This window comes from Protopterus annectens, chromosome 16.part0, assembly GCF_019279795.1.
Source record: "Protopterus annectens isolate FY-2018-M chromosome 16.part0, PAN1.0, whole genome shotgun sequence".
Taxonomy (NCBI): Eukaryota; Metazoa; Chordata; order Ceratodontiformes; family Protopteridae; genus Protopterus; species Protopterus annectens.
In genome coordinates, this window is record NC_056750.1 from 14,900,477 (window position 1) to 14,924,291 (window position 23,815).

At 38.0% G+C, this 23,815-nt stretch overlaps 1 protein-coding gene across 2 annotated transcripts in view; it reads left to right on the plus strand.

Moving 5' to 3' along the window:
- Positions 1-23,558, plus strand: part of SPACA9 (sperm acrosome associated 9) — a 293,332-nt gene extending 269,774 nt beyond the window's left edge. For both annotated transcript variants that reach the window (XM_044057883.1, XM_044057882.1), the window contains exon 4: positions 23,117-23,558. In XM_044057883.1, coding sequence (XP_043913818.1) covers positions 23,117-23,498 — 382 coding nt within the window. In that variant the 3' untranslated portion in view covers positions 23,499-23,558. The remainder of the gene's footprint in view (positions 1-23,116) is intronic.
- The last annotated feature ends 257 nt before the right edge of the window (positions 23,559-23,815 follow it).

Here is a 23,815-nt window from a genome sequence, read left to right on the forward strand (position 1 = left end):
CTGACTCGAACCCATCAGTAAGAATGAAGGCGAGAGGAACAACTCACATGGAACATTATGGTAAGTACATAACTTCCTTTTTCAGTAAATGGAGAGAATTTACCATGCAGGCTTCTTCCAAAGGGCTAGATCCCTTTTCAACCCCTATTCCATCCATTCTGGATTTCTTGGTGGAGCTTTTTCATAAAGGATTCAACATCTCAACCATCATGGTACAGTTAGCGGCCATTTCCAACTTTTATATTGAACAGAATCAGACATTTACTGCCCCTTTAAAGATAACAAAAGCCTTTTTGAAGTGAACCTTACTTTTAATAACGAGGCATCTGTTTCCTCCTTGAGGCATTACTATCATGCTTCATACTTTAAAAAAAAAGCTCCCTTTGAGCCTGGTGCTATAGTAGATTTAAACTTTCTTTCTTAGAAAACCCTCCTTCTGGTGGCCGTCACATCCAAAAGGAGGATTTCAGAGTTGCAGGCTTTATCCTGTAAACCTCCATATCTGATCTTTCATCAGGAGAGAGTATCTTTAAGAACAAAAGTTATGGACTTACTATAACACTAGATCCATGTTGTCTTGGTTTTCATCCAGTTCAGCATCCCTCCCTCTGCCTCGCAGCCTAAAATGTCCTTTTTCACTCCTGTTGAATGGTTGGACCTGACCAGGGGCCTTGTTCTTGGACAGCCTGGTGGTTCCTCGTGTGATTGCCATCCTTTTTGGTTCACCTTGCAAGATAAATCTATATATTTTAATTATCAGATTAATCTTATGGTTATAAGTAGGCAAACTCGATCTGAGATATCTTGGAAAACAGAGGGGATTGTGGGTAGGAGAGGAATTAGAGCCCTGAATCCAAAGCTTCTGAAAAGCGATGAGGTTGGTTCTGGTTGGATCAGATAACCCAAGTGCTGAACCAGATGAAAACCAAGAGAGCACAGCTCTAGCATTATGGTAAGTACATAACTTTAATTTTTACTTACACAGCTGTACTGTATCCCACAGGGATCTGTACTGAAACCACTTCTTTTGGGACCATTTTATGAGATATAAAACTGGGAAAAGGGCTATGGGAAATAAGATATCCTGTTCAATGCAAACTGGGTAACATAATATCTTCAGTAAAATATACCAGTGCTATCTAAAATGGTCTTCAAACAAATACACACCTGGTGCAGTCATAATGACCTCACTTTTAATGTCCGGTAAAAAGGATATACAGTATGATTACAAACTCAGGGTCAAATTATAAAAATGACACTAGTATTAAAGATCTAAGGACAATGGCAGGCCATTTTTAAACTTTGATGACAACATATCTACCAGGAAAGCAAATTCTGTACCCCATCTAATTCTAAAGGGCATGTCTACTCAGTCCTGGGAGATTGTAATACTTTATACCTCACTGATCAGACCCATTAATGAATACAACTGTATTCTATAACCTTAAAGTTAGACACCCCAAGGACACTTAAAATGTGGGATTCTTCTCTAGAAAAATATAGGGTTAGACAACCATTCAGAACGTCTTCAGGAACACTCTGTTTCTTACTCATTGTTTAGAGGCAAGCTCTGGTGTATACTGCAATACCTAATCCAATTTTGTTTGACAGTCTATGCTTGGAGCACACTGCTGGGGGAGCTAACCATAGACTGGGAACCTAATGTTAAAAATAAATAACAGTAATAGGAAAATATAACAGTTACATTACACAATGCCTTCCAAGATTATTTGATCTTTCCCATACAGAAGCCAGCTATTAACATCATTTAAAATTAATCTAATAATCTTTATCTCTCCCCCTCTCTCTCTTTATACACACACGCGCGCGTGCGCGCACACACACACACACAATTATATATATATATATATATATATATATATATATATATATATATAAACACACACACACACACACACACACATGCATATATGCAGACATACTCAAATACATATGTATGTATCATTATCATAATCAGCAAGTGTGCATGTGTGTGTGTAAATATCAACATGGGGTTAAGCCAATGAAAGTTCTTGAAGGCCAATAGGTTTTAGTCTTGACAATCAAACCCATTAAACTTTCATCTAATGTCAATGCTCATCCAGTATTAATATCCACAGCATCTCCTGTTAAGAACAGAACATACACTCATTACATCTTAGCACAAGAAATCTAGATTAAGCCTAAAATAATGGGCGGACAAAGCCCCCAAATTAGGGACGTTTTAAATATTGCTCTTATAACCATATAAAGTTGCCAGAACAGCAGTTTTTGAGTTAGCATACAGTTTCCAAAGGTTATAAAGTCTAAAACTCAAATGTGTGTCATTAATTAGTGGCTTCAATCCCTAGTGGGTTGTCAAAAAACACACATTTTATGATTAACAGACTAAAAATATGAGGCAAAAATCTGAACATTCTGAGACAATCTGGACAGCTGAGAGGTATGGCTCCTGGTCACTTCTATAGCTACCTCCCCTCCTCCAAAGGGATTGTGGCACCTCTCAACTCAAACTATCTGCTCCCCCAAATTAAGCATACATATCCTCCCCACACCAGCTCCAGTAGACCCCTGAGATATTAATTGAACCTGGGTTACCTGGGTCATAGTCATGGCTTTATCCCTCTATGCCAAGGAAAATGCCGGGAGTGGAGAATTTTGACCCCTGTCTACACAGAATAGACTTTATTCTGATTACAAATTAACAACCATTGGTAGCTTCAGACAAATAGAGAGTTGTCTGTAATGAGTACAAATAGGGGATCCTACTGCTATGGGATCTTATGGAGTAAAACATCATGCAATTATGAGGCATTGTCTTGTTGCATATTTCCTGAAGGATTTTATTGTTCTAAAGCAAATACTTAATATACATCCTGCAATGCTAATCATTTATTATTTCTCACTTAATTTATTAGTATTTGTTTTTGTAGATTTCTCTGATTTGTTCAACTGCTCTGATAATTTAGTAATAGTACCTATGCGATTATCAAGGTGATATTTGACTACATTTATTCCATTGTTACCTTGGCTTTTTTATTTATTTTATTAATCATAACATGTCAAATGTTATTGCAGTTTGTTTTCCTTTGGAGACTGCTTTCCTTTGCATATTTTCTTAAAATGGACACTGTCCAGTGGGGTTAACCTGGTTTACAAAATATACATCAATAAAATCAGGCATCATGGCAATAGAGAAGAACTCAGGGGGTACCATACAGAAAAACTGAAAAAACCACTAGCTGTGGACCCAGCAGACATACATTGGACATTATTCATCGCACATTTACCTGTGGGAGTTGATAATATAGAAAGGGAAAACAGAAAAAAATTCCTCCCATGTATTAAATTCTCTTCCCTATGGAGAGCTCCTGTGTACAAGAAATTTATGCTCTGATGATGTTGAATTCCAAAGAATTGCTGCATTGGTGTTAGACAGGCTTTTGGCTAGAGGCTATTCAGATAACCAACTAGTCTTCTCTTTACAGAAAGCAAAATATAGACATTTAAACTTATTTTCTAGGTTTAAAGCTCATACATGAGGAGTCCCTTTGTTGAAAGGGTTGAAAGGGTGGAACTCACACTTCCAAGATGGCTGCACATTGAGTAACAGCTTAACTCTAGCTCTCCCAGTGTGAAAACAGAAACTCAACAGAGAAGGCCAGTAGACTTTTGTGTTTATGGGTAAATTTCAGTAATTGGTTAGTAAAGTGTACTGCCTAGAGGCCAGGAAAAAAGAAATACAGAGCACCTGGAAATAAATCAGCTACAAAAAGTGAGGAAGAAACACTGACTAGGGAGATTTCTGCAGCTGTTCAGCAAAATGCAATACAACCTCCAGACATGACTTCCAGTTACCTATAGAAAAATAAAAGACAACTGCACACAGACCTGGTTAAAATTAAACACTGATTGAATATATCAATACAAACAAGGCTGGAAAACAAATAGAAGATGCTTTAAACAGATATTTAGATGAGGTGATTAAGCTGCAAAATCAGAGGTTTAAATGAAGAAAAGGCTGGCTGAATGTGAACTGCTAAGGAAGAGATGTTTTGAAAAATAATAGGATTAGATGACAGAGCAAGTAAGGAAAACCTGAGATTTTCAGCTATGCCACAGAAGCTGAAAGGAACAGACTGCATTAATTTCATGAAAGCACAAATAAGCAACTGGACTGATATTCTACAGCAGGAGTTGTTATTTAAAAGAGAACATAACATTGTGAGTATGCTCCAAACCTGGCTATGAGAAAGCAACCTAGACCTTTAATAGTAAAGATGCAATCCTACCACCAGACAGAGTTGATTATAACAAAGCTGTGGCAGAAGAAAAAATACTAAAAGTGGGAGACAGCAGAGTGATTGTGGGAATGATTACTCATTGTACACCAGGCAGAAGAGGAGTGAATTCATTTCACTATTCATGGAATTTCAAAATGCAGGTGTGAGATTCAAACTGCTGTATCCAGCTGTCTTGAAGGCATTCCTCCTTGGAGGGACAAAATCATTTTTCGATGAAGTACATACTAAGGAGAAAATAGAAAGTTTGTCCAACAAAAAGTGGCCTGTGAAACAGAAAGAGATTCTGCTTCTTGTTCTTTTGGCAATAAAAACCACAGAGACACTATACCTGTGAAAACTTTTCAGCTGTTTCAATGGAAAATGCAGAGAAGGAAGGAGTTGACGAGAGGAATTGAGTACTTTGGAAATGAAGCAAAGACAGGATTTGGGAGATGGAGATGAGCACTAATAAAACCAGTACCTTAATGGAGGATTACAGTGCAACAATTATATTTGTGAAATATGACAAAACAAGAAACCCTGGAAATGTTGGACTTTTTCAGAATTTGTTGGACTTGTGGGAGACATTAAAGTATATGCCCTACTTCATGTGATTAGTATTTGGAAAAAAGCTTTGGGGAGTAGAAGAGAGGGGAGAAAGCTAACTGTAAGTAAAGAAAAAATTTTTCATTAATAGTACTATTTTGTGTTGTATGATTTTCTTTGCATGCTATAAAGTGAAGTTTTCTCAGTTATTTTTAAGTATAATGGGGAATGTAAATAGGTGTTGCTGTTCTTTTTTTCATTTCTTTCTCCCTTCTTTCTTCTTGTTCAGTTTTAAGAAATGTAGGTACTACAGTGTAAAAAAAAAGCATGATTAAAACAGCATGACAAAAGAAAAATGAATGTGCTTTTTCTCATTCTTGTTTTGGGGGATGGCTGGATTAAGGACCTTAGATTGATTTAGTAACAGGTTTTAAGAGAAAGCAAGTAAATGAAAAAGAATATTGAATATTATGAGGGTTTTTTCTAGCAAATAAATGTATGCTTAATAGCAATTCTGTATCTGGCCATTATGTCTCCATGGAAACAATCTGATAAAGAGAAATTGACTGCCTGGACCTCATGTCTCCATGGAGACAATCTGATAGAGAAATTGATCAAAGTCTGATGGAGAGTGATTGGCTGGAAGAAAAAAAAGAAAAAAACTGGCTAAGAGATAATGTTCCATGAAAACATTCAATGGTTTTCCCAGCTTGGAGAGCTATAAAGATAAGACAAAGTCGGTTAGCACTTAGTAGAATCATAGGCTGGACCATGTGTCTTAGCATGAATAGCCTATATTTTAGGTTAACTTATGTCTGTAAGTGTGGCTGTCAGTTTGGGACATTTGTTTCTATTAAGAGTCTAAAACTTCAGTATTTGAAGATGTACATAGTTTTGTGTGTTACTGTTAAATAAATAGGTTTTAGGGAATATTTGGGGTTTGCTTGTTTCTTTGTTTGAGGGCTTTCAATAAAACAAGGAGTTTTGTAGGATGTGACATGGGCTCAAATGGATATGGTAAGAAACCGCTATATAACAGTTCAACCTGCCAAACACTGTATACATGTAGCACACAAGCTGCAACTAGACATTTAACAAAAAAGGTGCCATACATAAAAGGTGGGAATAATAACTTCTTAATACAATGATGCTTTCTGTAATGACTTTAAATGTCAATGGTCTCAAAGATAAATACAAATAAAGAAAGAATAGTGAACTATATTAAAATGTAGAGTGCAAATAGTTCTGTTACAGGAGACATACTTGGAAAGAACTGAACATGTGAATTTGATAAAGAAAAGTTTTCAGGGTGGTTATTCAGCAGAATACAGTGGGGAAAGGAAAAGAGGAGTACTTATATTAATTGCAAGAGGAGCTCCAACACTGCTAAAAGAGGATAAAAATATAATGGCATATTTGTGGTGCTAAGGGCTACTGGCAAGGGAAGAGAATTACACTGGCTTGTATTTATATTCACCTAAAACTGCTATTATGGAGCTCAAGAAAATGCTGGGAGAAATAATCAGTTTTCAACAAGGAATATTACTTATAGGTGAGGAATGGAATTTGATATGTAGCAGTGAAGATGTGTTTGGGTGGCCCAGAAGGGAAAGTATAACAAAGGAGGTTAGATTTTTGAAGAAATGTATGAAAATATTTGGCATGGAAGATGTGAATTCAGTCATAGGAGTTTGGAGTGAATTTACATATTCCCCAAGATACAAAAACTGGGCTAGGCTAGACAGAATTTACATTTCACAGGAACATGTGCATTTAATTGATGGTCTTGATATGCACCCAATAACTATTTTATATCGTGCACCAATAATAATGAAAATAAAACACAGGGTAATGAAATAAAATGAGACACTGGCACATTCTGACCTATCTGTTGAAAAGAGAGGAATTTAAGGAATGGGTAGTGGAGATGATTTAGGAGCTATTCAAAAGGATAACAATTATATCTGACAATATAGCTAGGGAGTGAGATAAAATGTGAAGTTTGAAAATAGAGTGGAAATGAAAGGCTGCTAAGTTAAGAAGTAACAAGAATTAAAGTATTGCAGAATAGGGGGGATCTCACAGAACAAGAAGAGGTACAACTGCAGAATGCTAAGCAGGAAATAAGGGATTACTTCAATAATATACACAAGTTTAGAAAGATTGCTGTTAAGCAACTGTTTTGTTTTTTTTGTTTTTTTATAATAACACTAGAGCACAAAAACTTTTAGCACAGTAACTCAGACAATAGAAAGTTGAAAGGGCTGTCGCTAACCTTAGGGAGTCTATAACAAGGAAGGTAATAAGAGATCCTGTAGAGGTATGAGAAATATTTCGAAAATTCTATGAAAGTCTGAAAAGATACAAATGGAAATGTTTATGGAAGAATTAAATATGCCAATGTTAGAGGTAGATGAGGCTCAATTACTAACTAGGAGGAGATAAGATAAAAATTGTGATGTTTAACCAATCTACAGGAAAGTCCCCGGGAATAGATGGTATTCCTGTGGAAGTTTAGAAGCTAGGAAGGAAAAAAACTGATAAAGATCTGAAAGGTTTTGTTTAACAGCATTTTAAGAGGAGGAGAAGTACCACCATCCTGGAAGAAAGCAGTGGTAACTGTAATACCTACAGAGGGTAAAGATCCATCAGATCCAGCTTCCTACAGGCCCATTTCAAAACTAAACCATGGTTATAAAGTGTTTATGTCTATAATGGCTAAAAGAATGGCAAAAGTAGTGCTGAAAATTGTTAAATATGGATAAATGTGGTTTTGTGGATTGGAGACAAACATTTGACAACATTAACAGAACACTGATGATCCAGAGGGAAGCAGAATGTAAGAAAATGCCATTGTTATTGGTGGGTCTTGATGCAGAGAAAGCATTTGACAGAGTAAGCTGGGACTTTATGAGCAGGGCAATGGAAGCATTTGCATTTCCAGAAAAAATTATAAAGTTGATTAGGAGGATATATGAGGGAACAGAGACAAAAATTAAAGTGGATGGGGTCCTCTCTGATAATTTCTGCTTGAGCAGAGGAACCAGGCAGGGGTGTCCTCTTTCCCTTTTGTTGTTTGCATTATATTTAGAATGTCTGGCAAAGAAAATAAGGGACTCAGAAATTCAAGGATATAATTGGTATGGTAGTCAAGAAAAGCTGGCTTTATTTGCTGATGATATTATTTTATACCTGACAAAACCAGAAAGAGACATTACAGTGTTGTGGAACATTTTGATGTAGTTTCAGATCTTTTTGAGATACAAAATTAATTGCTAAAACAAAGGCAATAGTCGTAAATTATGTACCCTCATACAGATTGGTTCATAAATATCCATATTTATGGGGACATGATAAAATGAAGTATTTAGGAGTATGGATTAAAAATTATTCTGGTGTGACAGCTAAGGATATGTGGAAAGAGACTAAACAAAAGAAAATGCAAAAACTGAGAAAATGGAAGCTTTGTTATATGGATTTGGATAGTAAGATACAAGCAGTTAAAATATTTTAGTCCCATTAGTCTTATACACAGGTCAGGCACATTTTAATCAACCAGAGGAGAAGTTGTAGATCGCAATTAATAAAGAGCTGCAGGCAAGAGCCAAGTGGGATAAGATGATTCTTCCACTCAGGGTGGATTGGGATTACCTTATTTGAAGGAGTATTTCCTAACTACACAGTTAAGACTCCTAGGAAGCTGAAGAAACAAGGAGAGACTGGAATTTTGGATGCAGGTCTCTGAGGAGAATAACAATAATCCTACAGAATATTATATTTATAAAGTAGCAGAAAGTATTCTTAGAACTAAGCCAACATGGGAATGGAGAAAGGAGATTCGGCCAATAGGGATGACTGTAATTAGGGATATAGACAATAGGCAAGCGGGAGATGGAATTTATTGGAGAAAACTGGCAAAGGAACAAAGGTATTGGCAGCAAATAATTACAGAGGGAAAGATGATAGACTGGGAAGACACCAATAATTTATTTGGACTGCAGATTACAGACTGCCTTCCCTATCAGGGATTGATATCAGAGTATAGGCAAAGAGAAAGAAATAGGGGGGTCCTAAATAAAAGACCAGCACTGGTAGAATTTTTAGTAGAATCTAGAACAGACCACAATGCTTTGCCAGAGATGGCCTGCACCTGTCCCTCCTGGGATTCCGTATACTGGCTAAGGTTCTTGCCGCCCCTATAGTGCCTTTTTTAGGCAAGGTTCAAATGACAAATTCACCACCCTAACAGGAACAGGGAAGCAAAAACTGAGGGTGATGCTACTCAATGCCAGAAGTCTAAATCTCAAAATACACTCACTCGAGGCACTCCTTAAAATGGAGAACATCGATATCTGTGCAGTGACTGAGACCTGGTTCAAGGCTCCAGAGAGCACCCCTGCACCACCAGGCTATAACTCATACCACACTTTTCGGCCATGTAACCTGGACCGGAACACCAAAGGTGGAGGTGTATCCATATTCATTAAGGATATCCACACCTCCAGGCTAGTTGTTCAGCATAATGAAGCCGAGGTTATCCAAGTGCAACTAACTCTGGGCAAAACTGCAATCCAAATTGTAGCTTGCTACAGATCATCCACCATGCCCCAGGATTCCCACACCTCTTTTCTTGATGTACTGGAAAATATTAACCAAACACCCTAATAATGGGTGATTTCAACTACCCCACCATTAACTGGGAAAACTACTCATGTACAAACTCCTTCGCTCAACGCTTTCTGGAATTCATAAACTCCAATGCCCTGGATCATCTTATCCACACCCCCACCAGGGGCAACAATATCCTAGATCTAGTCATTACCAATATGAGTGACCGGTGTTCGACACCTGAAGTCAATGCCTTATTGGTCCGATCCGACCATAAGCTAATTACCCTAGATATCCACATCCTGCCTCCACCCCCCATTAAGGAAACCATAATAAAAAAATTCTCCAAAGCCAACTTCATGCTTCTTAAGACAGAAGTGGTGAACTTCATGACACCCATGCAGATGGACAATACAGTTACAACTACTGAATCCTACACAATTGCACTTTATAAGCACTTACATGAGTGCATGGATCGTGCTATCCCAAACAGAACCAAGATGCTATCCTCCAAAAAAAGGAAGCCAATCTGGTGGTCCCCTGCCATAAACAAACTGTACAACAGAAGGAAGAAACTCTTGCAAAAGAGAGTAAAATCCCATGAGTGGAGGAGCTCCCTGGTCAGCCTCAGTAAGAAGCTGCGATCCCTGATAAAATCCGCTAGTTACGAAAACAAAATCGCCACTGATTCTAAAGACAACCACAAAGCATTCTATAGCTATGTCAAGAATCTGAATGGCAACACTCAGATCTGCTCTGAGTTATAGCACAATGGCACTAAATATACAAACCCAACTGATATTGCCAATATCCTGGCAGATAGGTTCAGTGCTAACTTTACCTCCCTCTCACCCCCTAAAGAGCCCATCTCTATACCGGAAGAATGCAAAGTTCCTGTAATCACGGCTGCACAGGTAAAAACTACACTCTCCAAAGCCAAGAACACAGCATCCATGGGACCAGACAACATCCCAGGCTGCGTTCTACATGAACTACAGAATGAACTGGCACCCCACCTAAGTACCATGTTCACTCATAGCCTCACCTCAGGCTTTGTGCCTGCTGAATGGCGCACGGCAACGGTTATCCCACTCCACAAGGGGGGAGCCACCACAGACCCCGGGAACTACCGCCCCATTAGCCTGACGAGCCTGGTCTGCAAGGCCATGGAATGTATCATCATGGAACTTATAAACAAAGACATTGGTAATCTCCAAACTCTGGATCCCACCCAGTTTGGGTTTGTAAAAGGCAGATCATGTCTCCTAAACCTGATAGACTTTTTTGAAGCAGTCACCAAAGCCATAGACAAGGGTAAGGTGGTTCACATAGCCTATCTAGTTCTTGCCAAGGCTTTCGACACCACCCCCATTCTGGAATTATAGATAAACTCACTAAACTAGGTATAAATCCCCATGTCACAGATGGGTTGCCAACTGGCTCACTGACAGAACCCAGAGTGTGAAAGTAGCAGACTCCAAATCCGACTTCAGACCAGTGACAAGTGGAGTACCACAGGGTTCAGTCCTGGGTCCTCTCCTGTTTGGTATCTACTTCTCTGAAGTACAGGCCAACACAGAAGGTCTTTGGCTAACGAAGTTCGCAGATGACTGCAAACTAGGAGCCATAATCGAAACTCCTAACAATGTAGACATCCTACAAAAGGGCCTCACTGAGACAGATGCCTGGTGTCAAAGCTATGGCCTCAAGCTCAATGCCAAAAAGTGCATTGTCATCCCCTTTGGTAAAAACTCTGTACCCATGAACTACAACATAGGCGGTAGTATACTTAACACCGAAAGTGTGATGAGACCTTGGGACACAGGTGGACAGTAGTCTCTCCTTTGATAATCACATCACCACAGTAGTCAGGAAATCCATCTATGTGGCACACCTCATCACAAAAGGTTTCTCATCCAGAAAAAAAGAGGTCATTGTTCCCCTCTACTCATCACTCATTAGACCCATTATAGAGTACAACGCCCCTTTTTGGTATGTACCTCATAAGACATCTCCAACAACTGGAAAGGCTGCAGAAATACCTCACAAAGAGGATTACCGGCCTCAAACAGATGCCCTACGCTGTCCGTCTCAAAAAACTCCAGCTTTACTCTGTCGCATATCGCCTACTCAGAGGTGATCTCTGCCTAACATACAAAGCTATGTCAAACCCAGAGCTGTTGGACATGGTCCACTTAAAGAAATCCCAATCCCTCCAAGCAACACGCTCTAGGGCCCTAAACCTTGTCACCACAATAAACAGAACATGCCGGAGGGATAGATTCCTGTCCCAGAGACTTCCCATACTCTGGAATAAACTACCTATCTATATCAAACAAAGCTCCTCATTAGCACTCTTCAAGAAAAATCTTGATGATTGGATGGGAAATAGGAAATTCACTCCAGGGATCACCTCTGTGGCTCTGCTCAACAGTGGCACAGAAAAATTATTTTCTTGGGTGGCAAAAGCCAGGGTACCTTTTTGGCTGGGCTTGTATAGGCCCCAGGGCCGATAGCCTAGTACCTACCTATGAACCTATGAACAGAAGCTGCCATTAAAAAGGAATAATTAATAGTGCTTATAAAATATTGCATGATAACTATAGGAATCAATCAGAGGAAGTTAGAAAGGATTTGGAAGAGAGATTGGATAAGCAATTCACAAAGAAACAATGGGAGGATACATGTATGTCTACAAATATGCAATAAAATGTAGAAGATTTAGGATTTTTGCTTGCAAATGTTTACATAGATATTTTTATACCCCAAGTAGACTCCAGAGAATTTTTGATCAGGTAGACAGCAAACATTGGAGGTGTAATGGGGAAGAAAGAAGTACTTGGGGACATATTTTCTGGCGGTGCGGTGAGTTGGTGAACTTTAAGGATTCCCTGTGGGATGAACTGTTGGAGATGCTGGATGGGCACATTGGTGTGATAAGGGAGATGATTTTTCTGAGCTATGATACAGAATCAGAATTGCCTAGACATGGTAAGGCCTTGCTGTGTCTAATTATGGTGGCTGTAAAAAAATAATTACTAGAAAATGGAAATCAAATCTAAACCAACTATACTAGAACTAGTGAGTATAGTAACAGAGATAAAACAACAGTAATTGAGATCTTTAGAAAAGGGTAGGAGCAAACTACATAGAAAAAATGGGAATTATGGGAACAATGCATAACAGGAGGAATGAGGTTTAAAAAAAGGGGACTTAAATGAACTATGTAATGTCTGATTGAAAATGATTGGGTAGATTTTAAGTGACATATAATGTTTGCAACTGGGAGTGTGTCAGTATGGTTTGTGATGTAAAATGCTTTAAACTAGGATTCTGTCAGCATGGTTTGTTTTAATTTATATAAATGCATGATTGCCTATGTCATAAGCGATGGAATTTATGTAAAGCTGCTTAGGTTACATGATATATAGCAATATATGTGAAGTATAATATTTGTAAACGCGAACATGTTAATACAGTTTGATTACTTTTATATAAATGTAAATTTGCCTGTCACAAGTGATAATTCAATAAAGGTATTAAAAAAAAGAAAGGGTGGTGCACTCACCTTAAAGCAGTATTGGTATACATTGACACTGCATGAAATCTTGAGCAGCTTTTAATGTTAAACATTTCATACAGGAGCACCCTAAGCTATGGTGACTGTATTATACCTGTGATCATAGAAAAGGACAATCTAATATCTAAGGACTGTAAGGGTTGTTCTATCTGTATTTATTGAGATAACAGCTCTGAACTCCTTATTCATGGATCCTACTTTAAGGCCTCAGGTCTTTGTAATAATTGTCAAGAGGCAGTTGTTTGGGGCATGAGATGTACTTGTAATACATTTTATGTAGGACTGCAACAAGGGCATATAAGGGATATTAGGAATGCCTGATTGACTGATCAGCTAGCTTCACAATACTTTGAAAAGTATAATCAAGGTCCAAAAGCCCTGACCTTCTTTATTATGTACCTACATCGTCCAGATTTCCATTTGATTGTTTCCTTCTGCATGTTTGCCAAGGAGTTTAGTGATGTCCACAGCCTTTTTCAAAACGTATAATAAGCAATCACAGCAAGCTGCTGGTAAGCAAACATTCAAACAGGAGATATGAAAATGAAAGAACAAAGGACATTCTAATATGTCTGAATGACTGTACACAAGGCTTTCCTCCCCTTTGCCACTCTTGTACAACTTTAACCTTCCAGAAAGTCTGACCGTCCATCTCTCTTTGGCAACAGAAAGCTTCAGACAGACGGATCCTGAGTCATTCATCAAGGTTACAGACGGCAGTGGGTATCTTTCTCTCGTTTTTCTCTTGTTTTTCAAGGGATTTCCTTCTTTTTCATTTTTCTCCTGCTGTTACTCAGCACTTGTTGACTTGGGGAGGGAAAGAAGTGGTACATCCTACTTGGCTAATAGAAGGGTTTTATTCAAAAATGTTTCTGGTGCCAAAGAAAGAAAGAAGATTCCCAGAGACTGCTTCCTTCCTAAACTAGTCTGTGATAGTGCCCAAGTTCAAAATGTTATCCCTTTACAACTTGTAACCAAACGATAAGCACTGTTTTGAGGAGAAACCAAGCACTGGACAGCTCTAGGATAAAACTAATAATTTATTGAAACAAAAAACACAACGTAAAACGCTTGACGAAACACCGCGTTTTTCGTCTTTATAACAGACTTCATCAAACAACAGGAAACAACTAAAAAACATATATATATATATATATATATATATATATATATATATATATATATATATATATATATATATGCTGGCAAAAATTCAAATCATCCAATAAAACTACATCTCATGAATATATAACGTAATTATATGGTGTAAAATGATGACTGACTTAATGGTTGAAACGTATTCCTACTATCATAAACCAACCTTGAATCCTAATGAAAATCGCATACATTGAACTACAAGATAATATAAAGATGATGATCACAAATATAAACTATTATTAATGTATATAGACGTGTTAAAACCCAAAAGGAAGTGAGCTCTCAAAGAGCTATAATACCAAAGTTCCAAATCTTTACACAACACTCCCATCCAGTGGCCAAAATGCAAAATGACATAAAGATATATACAATAAACAAATCAGTATGAAGTTTATATATATATATATATATATATATATATATATATATATATATATATATAAAGTAAAATAAATGAATGTAAATAAATATAAATGAATAGATGAGAGTCAATGAAATTCTGTAAATAAATAAATAACTAGATGGATAAATAACTATATATATAAATCTCTCCAAAACCTGCAATGGACAATAAATATCATAAATATATATTTTTCTAATATATACATCTATAAAATAAATAATAAAAATAAGCATATAAAAATGTATAAAATGTAAAAATCTCTCTAAAAACTATATCTCAACAACAGTTAAAAAGCTAAGGTAGAAACATTGGTAATAAACAACAATGAAAAAATAAAATTTAATCATAACTGATTACAGTCTGGCAGCCCTCATATTTAAGATGGGTGCTAGGGAAACATTGTCATTTAAACCTGGGAACTTATTGGCTTCTAAAATAATTTGCCAATATAGTTCCCGATATTCAATCTTGGTTTCCCATAAGCCACCCCTCTCATCTTTCTGAACTTCCTCTATGATAAAAAAATGTGTATTTAGCTAAGGAACAAATAATGGTGTGATCTGTCATCAGAAAAGAAGTATTGTGAAAGGTCAGTTTGTTAGAATTTCCAGAATGACATCTGATGACTTAGATTTTGTTGAAGAATGTGAGTTTCTGACCCAGGTGTTTTTGGAAAGAAGATATCCTCTAGAATTTGTTATGAAAATTAAAGAAGAAGTTATTAGAGGTAGAAAAGATAGATTTCATCCTATTTTAGGTAAAGAGCCTAAAAATGTGACTAATATTGGGCAAACTACTATGGTAGAGTCTACGGACACCTCTAAGAATAAAGCTTAAGCAATACAATAGGGCTTTTATCACAGATTTTAGTGGAGATGCTATTACAATTCAAAATGTTTTCGATAAAGAATGGGACAAATTCACCAAAATCAGTGATCTCAGTTTAAAAGATAATGTATCCCCAAAAATTATTTTTAGAAGAGGACGTAATATTAAAGATTGGCTGATGCCACAACACAATGAGGAGAAGAAAACAATGAAGTCCCGTGGTACATTCCCGTGTAAGATGTGCTCTCAATGTCCTTGGATGGCTGATACACGGAGTGTCTTTATTGAATCTAGGGGAAAAGAAATTATTAGTAAAACTCATAGTACTTGTGATTCTTTTGGAGTGGTATATATTGCTATATGTGGGATTTGTTCTAATTTTTATGTAGGTAAGACAGAGATGAAAATTAGAAGAAGAATATATGAACATATTAATGATATAAAAAATAAAAAAGCCACTAATGCATTATATAGACACACCATTATTTGTCCCTTAGCTAAATTACATGTTTTTTATCATAGAGGAAGTTCAGAAAGATGAGAGGGGTGGCTTATGGGAAACCAAGATTGAATATCGGGAACTATATTGGCAAATTATTTTAGAAGCCAATAAGTTCCCAGGTTTAAATGACAATGTTTCCCTTGCACCCATCTTAAATATGAGGGCTGCCAGACTGTAATCAGTTATGATTAAATTTTATTTTTCATTGTTGTTTATTACCAATGTTTCTATCTTAGCTTTTTAACTGCTGTTGAGATATAGTTTTTAGAGAGATTTTTACATTTTATACATTTTTATATGCTTATTTTTATTATTTATTTTATAGATGTATATATTAGAAAAATATATATTTATGATATTGATTGTCCATTGCAGGTTTTGGAGAGATTTATATATATAGTTATTTATCCATCTAGTTATTTATTTATTTACAGAATTTCATTGACTCTCATCTATTCATTTATATTTATTTACATTCATTTTACTTCATAGATATATATATATATATATATATATATATATATACACTTCATACTGATTTGTTTATTGTATATATCTTTGTCATTTTGCATTTTGGCCACTGGATGGAAGTGTTGTGTAAAGATTTGGAACTTTGGTATTATTGCTCTTTGAGAGCTCACTTCCTTTTGGGTTTTAACACGTCTATATACATTAATAATAGTTTATATTTGTGATCATCATCTTTATATTATCTTGTAGTTCAATGTATGCGATTTTCATTAGGATTCAAGGTTGGTTTATGATAGTAGGAATACGTTTCAACCATTAAGTCAGTCATCATTTTACACCATATAATTATGTTATATATTCATGAGATGTAATTTTATTGGATGATTTGAATTTTTGCCAGCATATATATATATATATGTTTTTTTAGTTGTTTCCTGTTGTCTGATGTAGTCTGTTAAAAGACGAAAAACGCGGTGTTTCGTCAAGCATTTTACGTTGTGTTTTTTGTTTCAATAAATCCATTGGTTTTATCCTAGACCTGTCCGGTGCTTGGTTTCTCCTCAAAACAGTGCTTATCATTTGGTTACTAGTTTTGGCTTTGCACTGTTCTTCTACTTTTTGTGTATCCCTTTACAACTTGTTACCACTCATTCCTCATCTGAGTTTTCCAGATGCTTGTCATCATCTTCCTATAGATGCATATTTCAGAAATTTCTTTAAGGTTTGCTGTGAATGGATTACGCTGTCAGCTCTCTATATTACTCTTTGGGCTAAATACTGCTCCAGAGGTATTCGAAAAGTGTCTAACTCCTACAATAGCCTACTGCAGAGAGCAGGGTATTCACAGTTTTGCTTATTCAGATGACTTGCTTATCTTTGAAGTTTGTTTTTTCAAATTATCAGGAATTTCTCACGCATCTCCTACCCAGACTGAAGTTGAAGGAGAACATGCAAAAGTCTTGTTTAATTTCTTCTCACAGGATTGTTTTCCAGAGGTGTCTTCTAGATCCCTCAGCTCAAAATGTTTTTCTTCCAAAGGAAAAAGTAGAATTGTAAAAGTAGATTTGTATCTAGATCTGTTCCTGTGTTTTGCCTCTCAGACTTCTGTCTCAGCCCTGGAATTTCTCAGGATTATGGGCCTCGTGGCCTCTATGATTTTCATGATTCCTCTGGCAAGACTCCACATGAGAAAAATTCAGTGGTACCTAAAATCCATATGGTCCCAACATCAACATCCCCTGACACTCCATACTTGAGTTTGTTGGTTTGGAAAATGAAAGATTCTTTTGTGGAGAGACCCACTTTATCAGAATCCGGGTCTTCCGGTTTCCCTTTCCACTTTCATCACAGTCTGTATCAAATGCTTTAGACTTTGCATGGGGCTCTGTGTCTATGGAGATAAAAGTAAATGGTCTGAAAAAAAAAAAGACAAACCAAAACAAATAAAAAAAACAGATGATGGTGTTGATAAATGCTCTCAACACTCAAGTTAGCTGTGGTCCCCTGGACAGTGAGAAGTAATGAGGTACATAAACAAACAGAGGAGAACCACATTCTATCCTCTGTGCAGACTAGCCATAGTAACCTGGGATATAGATTTTATTTATTTTCTTATTTAACATTTGTTAACCGGGAAAGTCCGACTTGGAACGAAGCCAATTTTCAGTGGAGGCCCGGGGAGAAACGCTCTGGATGCATGTCTTTGTAACGTGGGAGGAAACAGGAGCACCCAGAGGAAACCCACATGGGGACATGCAGATTCCGCACAGAAGGCAATCCAGCCAAGAATCGAACCAGTGAACCGCTTGCTGTGAGACAACAATGCTACCACTGCACCACTGCATCTTCCAAATTTTCAACACATTCTCACCCCACAAATGTAGCACCTATCTTCAGAGCAAAATTTTGTGGCAGACAAGCTGAGCAAGACCAAGACAGACCCTCACGAATGGAAATCGAAGAAGGGGGTCTTCCAGGAGCTGATCCAGCTGTGGGTGAACATCTCAAATAGATCTTTTTGCCTCCACCCACAGCAATCAATTGGAAATGATCTACTCCAGGACTCCATGCAAAAAGGATTGTAAAACAGGTGCTTTTTCTTTTCCTTGTCCAAGAATGATTGCCTATGCTTTTTCACCCTTTCCAGTAATAGCCTGTGCCATTTGTAAGATTCAGAAGGATTCATCAAAGATCATTCTGGTGACTCCCTTCTAACCTATGCAACAGTGGTTCTCTCTTGCCCAAGGACAATTACCACAAGCTTCCTCACAAACTGGACTTATACATACAAGGTAGGGTACGTTTGATACATTCCAGATCCAAGCACCTGCAGCTGCCTGGATGATAGAGTTTCAACACCTTTTAAGCACGTATTTTCTGAGGACATGCAGCAGGCATTAAAGGAGGCAAGAAAAACTGCTACTAGGAAATCATATATTAGAAAGTGGAAAAGGTTTTGTAATTTGTGCCAAAACAAAAAAAAACAGCACCATTTTAAGGCTAGCATTTCTGTTGTTCTACATTATTTGTTTGAATTACTATCCTCTGACCCGTCTTATTCCTCCATCAAAGTTCATTTGTTGGCTATTGCAGCATGTCTGCCCATAGATATGCCCCTTTCAATACAATCTCATGTGAAAATGTTTTTGAAAGAGATGTTGCATTCCAAGCCTCCTTCTAGGTGACTACTCCTTGGGATCTTAATTTTGTTTTAGAAAACTAACAGTTGCCAGTTGCTCCATTTGAATCATCTCATCTGGTTGATTTGAGGCTCTTAATATGTAAACAGTTTTGAGGATTGTGTTGTCTTTTGCAAGAAGAATGTCTGAGTTGCAAGCTCTTATGATCTGACAACCTTATGTCATTTTTCACAAAGATTAATTTATGCTTAAAGTGGTATCTGAGTTTACTTTGCACCAAGCTATCCATCTCCCTGTCTTCTTTTCAGAACCTAAAAATAAGGGAGAAATGATACTCCACACCTTGGATGTCTAGAGACAGCTCAGGTGCTATTTTGACACAACAAACAGAAACTGATTGATTTCAATAATTGGCTTAGCTTCTGGTGTCATTCTAGGGTGATCCACTGTCAGCCTGGGATGACAAGATCGACAGACCTCGATGCTTTGCCAGAAATGGTCTTCATCTGTCACCCCTGAGATTTCGGCTACTAGCTAAGGCTCTTGCCACCCCCCACAGTGCCTTTTTAGGCAGCATCTCAAGGACAAAATTCCCAACGTAAAAACTCCATCTAAAAATAACTTTAATATTATGCTGCTAAATGCTGGGAGTCTCAACATGAAACTGCACTCACAGGAAGCAGTCCTCGCCTTGAAAGATCCAGACATTTGTGCAGTCATGAAGACCTGATTCAAGGCTGTGAAGAGCACCTCAATCATACCAGGTTATACCTCCTTCCACATGTTCAGACCACAAAGTGAAGGTGTGATAACATAAAGGAGGCAGTGTATCGATATTCATTAAATATAAATACATGTCCAGATTGGTTAAACAGTATGATTCCCTGGAGACACTTCAGGTGCAATTAACTGTTGGTATGACACCTATTCAAGTCATTGCCAGCTACAGGACCCCCTCCATGAATCAGGACACCCACTCTACCTATTTGGATCTACTTGAGTCAATCAAGATACATCCGAACACTATGGTTTTGGGTGACTTTAACTACTCATCCATTGACTGGGTAAATTACTTGTGCTCAAACTCACTTGCCCAAAGGTTCCTCGACTTCGTTAACTCCAGTGCCTGGACCAGCTGGTTGATACCGCACAAGAGGTGCCAACATCCTGGATATGGTATAAATAGTTTCACTGCATCTTCCACCTCAGATGGAACTGGCAACTATGCCAAGTTCTACACTAATGCTTTATACAAACACCTGTATAATTGCATTGACTCAGCTGTACCTGATAGGACCAAAACAAGCTCCTCAAGGAAGAGCAAACCTGCTTGGTGGACAACTGCCATTAACAGGCTTTACAATAAGAGAAATAAATTGCTGTCTAAGAGTAAGAAGGAGTGAACCGTAAACTGGAAACATTCCCTCCTCAGCTTAAACAAGTGAATAAGACTTCTTGTGAAGTCCTCCATAGCAAACTATAAATCCAAATTAGCTTCCTCAACTAAAGACAACTATAAGACATTCTTTAGTTATATCCATAACCTAAAAGGAAAGGCTCAAATTTGGGCCTAACTGGTAGTTAATTATATAGCATATACTGAGCCTCTGGACAAAGCTAACCTGTTGGTTGACAGGTTCTGTGAAAACTTCACTCCTCTGTCCCCACCACACTTACCCCGTGACATCCCTACCACCTGTCCCCTACCTTGCACCTCTAAAGAGAAGGTCGTAAACACCCTCCCTAAGGCCAAAAACACAGCATCTGTGGAACCTGATAACATCTCAGGCTGTGTCCTACATGGGCTCTAACAAGAATTAGCAACACCATTGAGTACTCTTTTCAGTCATAGTCTAAGCACTGGCTTCATCCCAGCTGAATGGAAAACAGGCCACCGTTATTCCCTTGCACTAAGGTGGTGTTTCCACTGACCTGGGAACTATAGATCTATTAGCCTGACTAGCCTTATCTGCAAGGCCATGGAGTGAATCATCATGGACCTTATCAGCAAAGATATAGGTAAACTCCAAACACTTGACCCTACTCAGTTTGAATTTGTCAAATTTGAGATCATGCCTGTTAAACATGGTGGACTGCTTTGAGACAGTCACCAAGGCCCTGGATGAGGGGAAATCTGTGCATACAGCCTACCTAGACTTAGCCAAGGCATTTGACACTATCCCCCACTCAGCATCATTGATAAACTCACCTAGCTAGGTATTAACCCTTATATTGTTAGGTGGGTCACTAACTGGCTCACTGATAGAACCCATATAGTCAAAATAGGGGACTCCACCTCCAACAGCAGACCTGTAACTAATGGTGTTCCACAGGGATCAGTTCTGGGACCTCTACTGTATGGAATCTATTTCTCTGAAGTACAAGCAAAAACTAAAGGTCTGTGGCTGAGAAAGTTTGCTGATGACTGCAAACTGGGAGCAGTCATAGAATCTCCAAATTATGTCAACATCCTACAAGAGGGTCTTACACAAATGATTGGTGCCAAAGTCATGGCCTTAAACTCAATACAAAAAATATGTATTATCATCCCTTTCAGTAAGGGTGATGTTCCTGCTAACTACCACATCAATAGCAACACCTTAAGTACACACTCATTGGTAAGAGACCTGGGGGCACGGGTTGACAGCAACCTTACCTTTGACCACCATGTCTCCACGATGGTAAGAAGGACATTCTGTATTGCTCATCGCATAAGTAAGGACATTACATACAGAAAAAAGAAGTTCTAACCTCCCTGTACTCTTCCCTCATCAGGCCAATAACTGGGTACAATGCCCCTTTTGGTATGTACCTTTCCAAGCATCTGCAGCAACTGAAGAGACCACAGAGGTTCCTCACATGGAAAATTCAAGGTCTTCAGCATCTGTCTTATGTGGATCATCTGAAATCACTGTCACTTTATTCTGTTTCATACAGACTACTCAGAGGTGATCTCTGCCTTGCATACAAGGCAATCTTTGACCCTGCTTTACTGGAAATGTTGCATATCCGCAAGTCAAATGGTACACGGGTTACTCGCTCTAAAGGCCTTAACCTGGTATGTGACATTAATAGAACCTGCTGGAGGAACAGATTTGTCTACCAGAGATTACCACACCTTTGGAACAGACTCCTACTTCATGTCAAGCAGAGCACCTCATTGGCCATCTTCAAACTTAATCTGGGCGCTTGGATGAGTAACCATAAATTCATCCCAGAGGTTCCACCTGTGTCCCTCTTGGACAGGGGCAATAGGTGTTAATCATGGAAATAAGGGAAAAACTTGGCTAGGCTTGTAAGGGCCGTACAGCCATTAGCCTAGTAACTTCCTATGTTCCTATGATCCTATTCAGAATTTTTGATCAGTTGTTCATTTTCTGTGAAGGGAAGAAGAAATGACAATCCCCTTATTTTTGTATGTTTTTGTTGCCAGGGTGAGGACTTTAGTTTTCTAGCACTGACTTTAAAGGGCTCTAACCTCCCTCTCTAAGTTGGCATGAAACCTCTGAAGGGCTTGGTGCCCAAATTGGTCTTTTTCTTCAGTTCATCTCAAGATGACTAATGGTTTGGGTGCTTTGAAATCTGGTCAGCTGTTATATCCTGTGCATTATATAACCCATGTAGCTAAGGCTACTGCAACACCAAGTTTACATACACAAGTGTGCTTTTTATGGATAAAATGGCATGGCACTTCATGCATTGTTTCTATAAATATTATCCCATGGCATAAAATAGACATTTACCTTGAGTTTATATATACTGCACTGTAATTTAACCTATTACTGCATTTCTTTTAAACTGAATAACTCATTCATCCCTTTAGGTAATTGCTACAGAAATGATGAGTGAAGGTTTGAACTTAAATTACAGTACCAACATTTTGCTTCATTTAGTGTACTGCAGTATATCTGCTCCAGTGAGTTTCCTACAGAGATTTATTTATGTTGAAGCTGTATGTGTTCATTTTGATCTAAAAGCAGAAGTATACAGCCTACTGCTGTAGAAAAATTAACCTTGCTTTCTGTGCGAAAGTCGTTTTTGTGCATGTAGGTAAACACGTTATATATGAAAAGTATGCATGCTCTGTTTTCTAAACAGATATCCTCATGGTGAAGTTAACCGCTTGAGCTGCGATGATGCAAAAAATCATTATGGAGGAGTCGTCAGCCTCATTCCTGTAGTACTGGATCACATCGAGGAGAGTATAGCAATCACTGAGCAATACCAACAGTTCATATCCAAAGCTTTGAAGAGATCATCTCCAGAGTACACAAACAAAATGGATCAGAACACCCTAAATATCACAAGTGCCTCAGAAGAGCAACCTGGCACCTACGGTGTGGGCACACAGACTAAGACAACCAGAGCTGTGGGTCAAGACAAAAATGTCTCAGACGCATACTCTTCAGCCAATCAACGAAGCTCCTGGGATGTTGCCAAACCTGCATGGAGACCACCTGGAAGGACAAATAAAATGTAACAACATGAACTGATCACTGTTCCTAACGTGATTTACAATAAAAATTAGTGCTGTTCATAATACGCAGAAACGTGCTGTTTTAGTGACTGCATATTATTTCACAATCATAGATGAAAATCAATTCTCTGTTTTAAGAATTCAAACACACACACACACACACACACACACACACACACACACACACACACACACACTTTAACCATCCCCACAAAACTATTAAACCTGCTTGGCTTGGGGAAAAACAAACAGCTTCATCAGAAGATGTAGCTGTCAGACTGTGACAGCAAAGTTTTCACTGCATATATGGATGCTTCTAA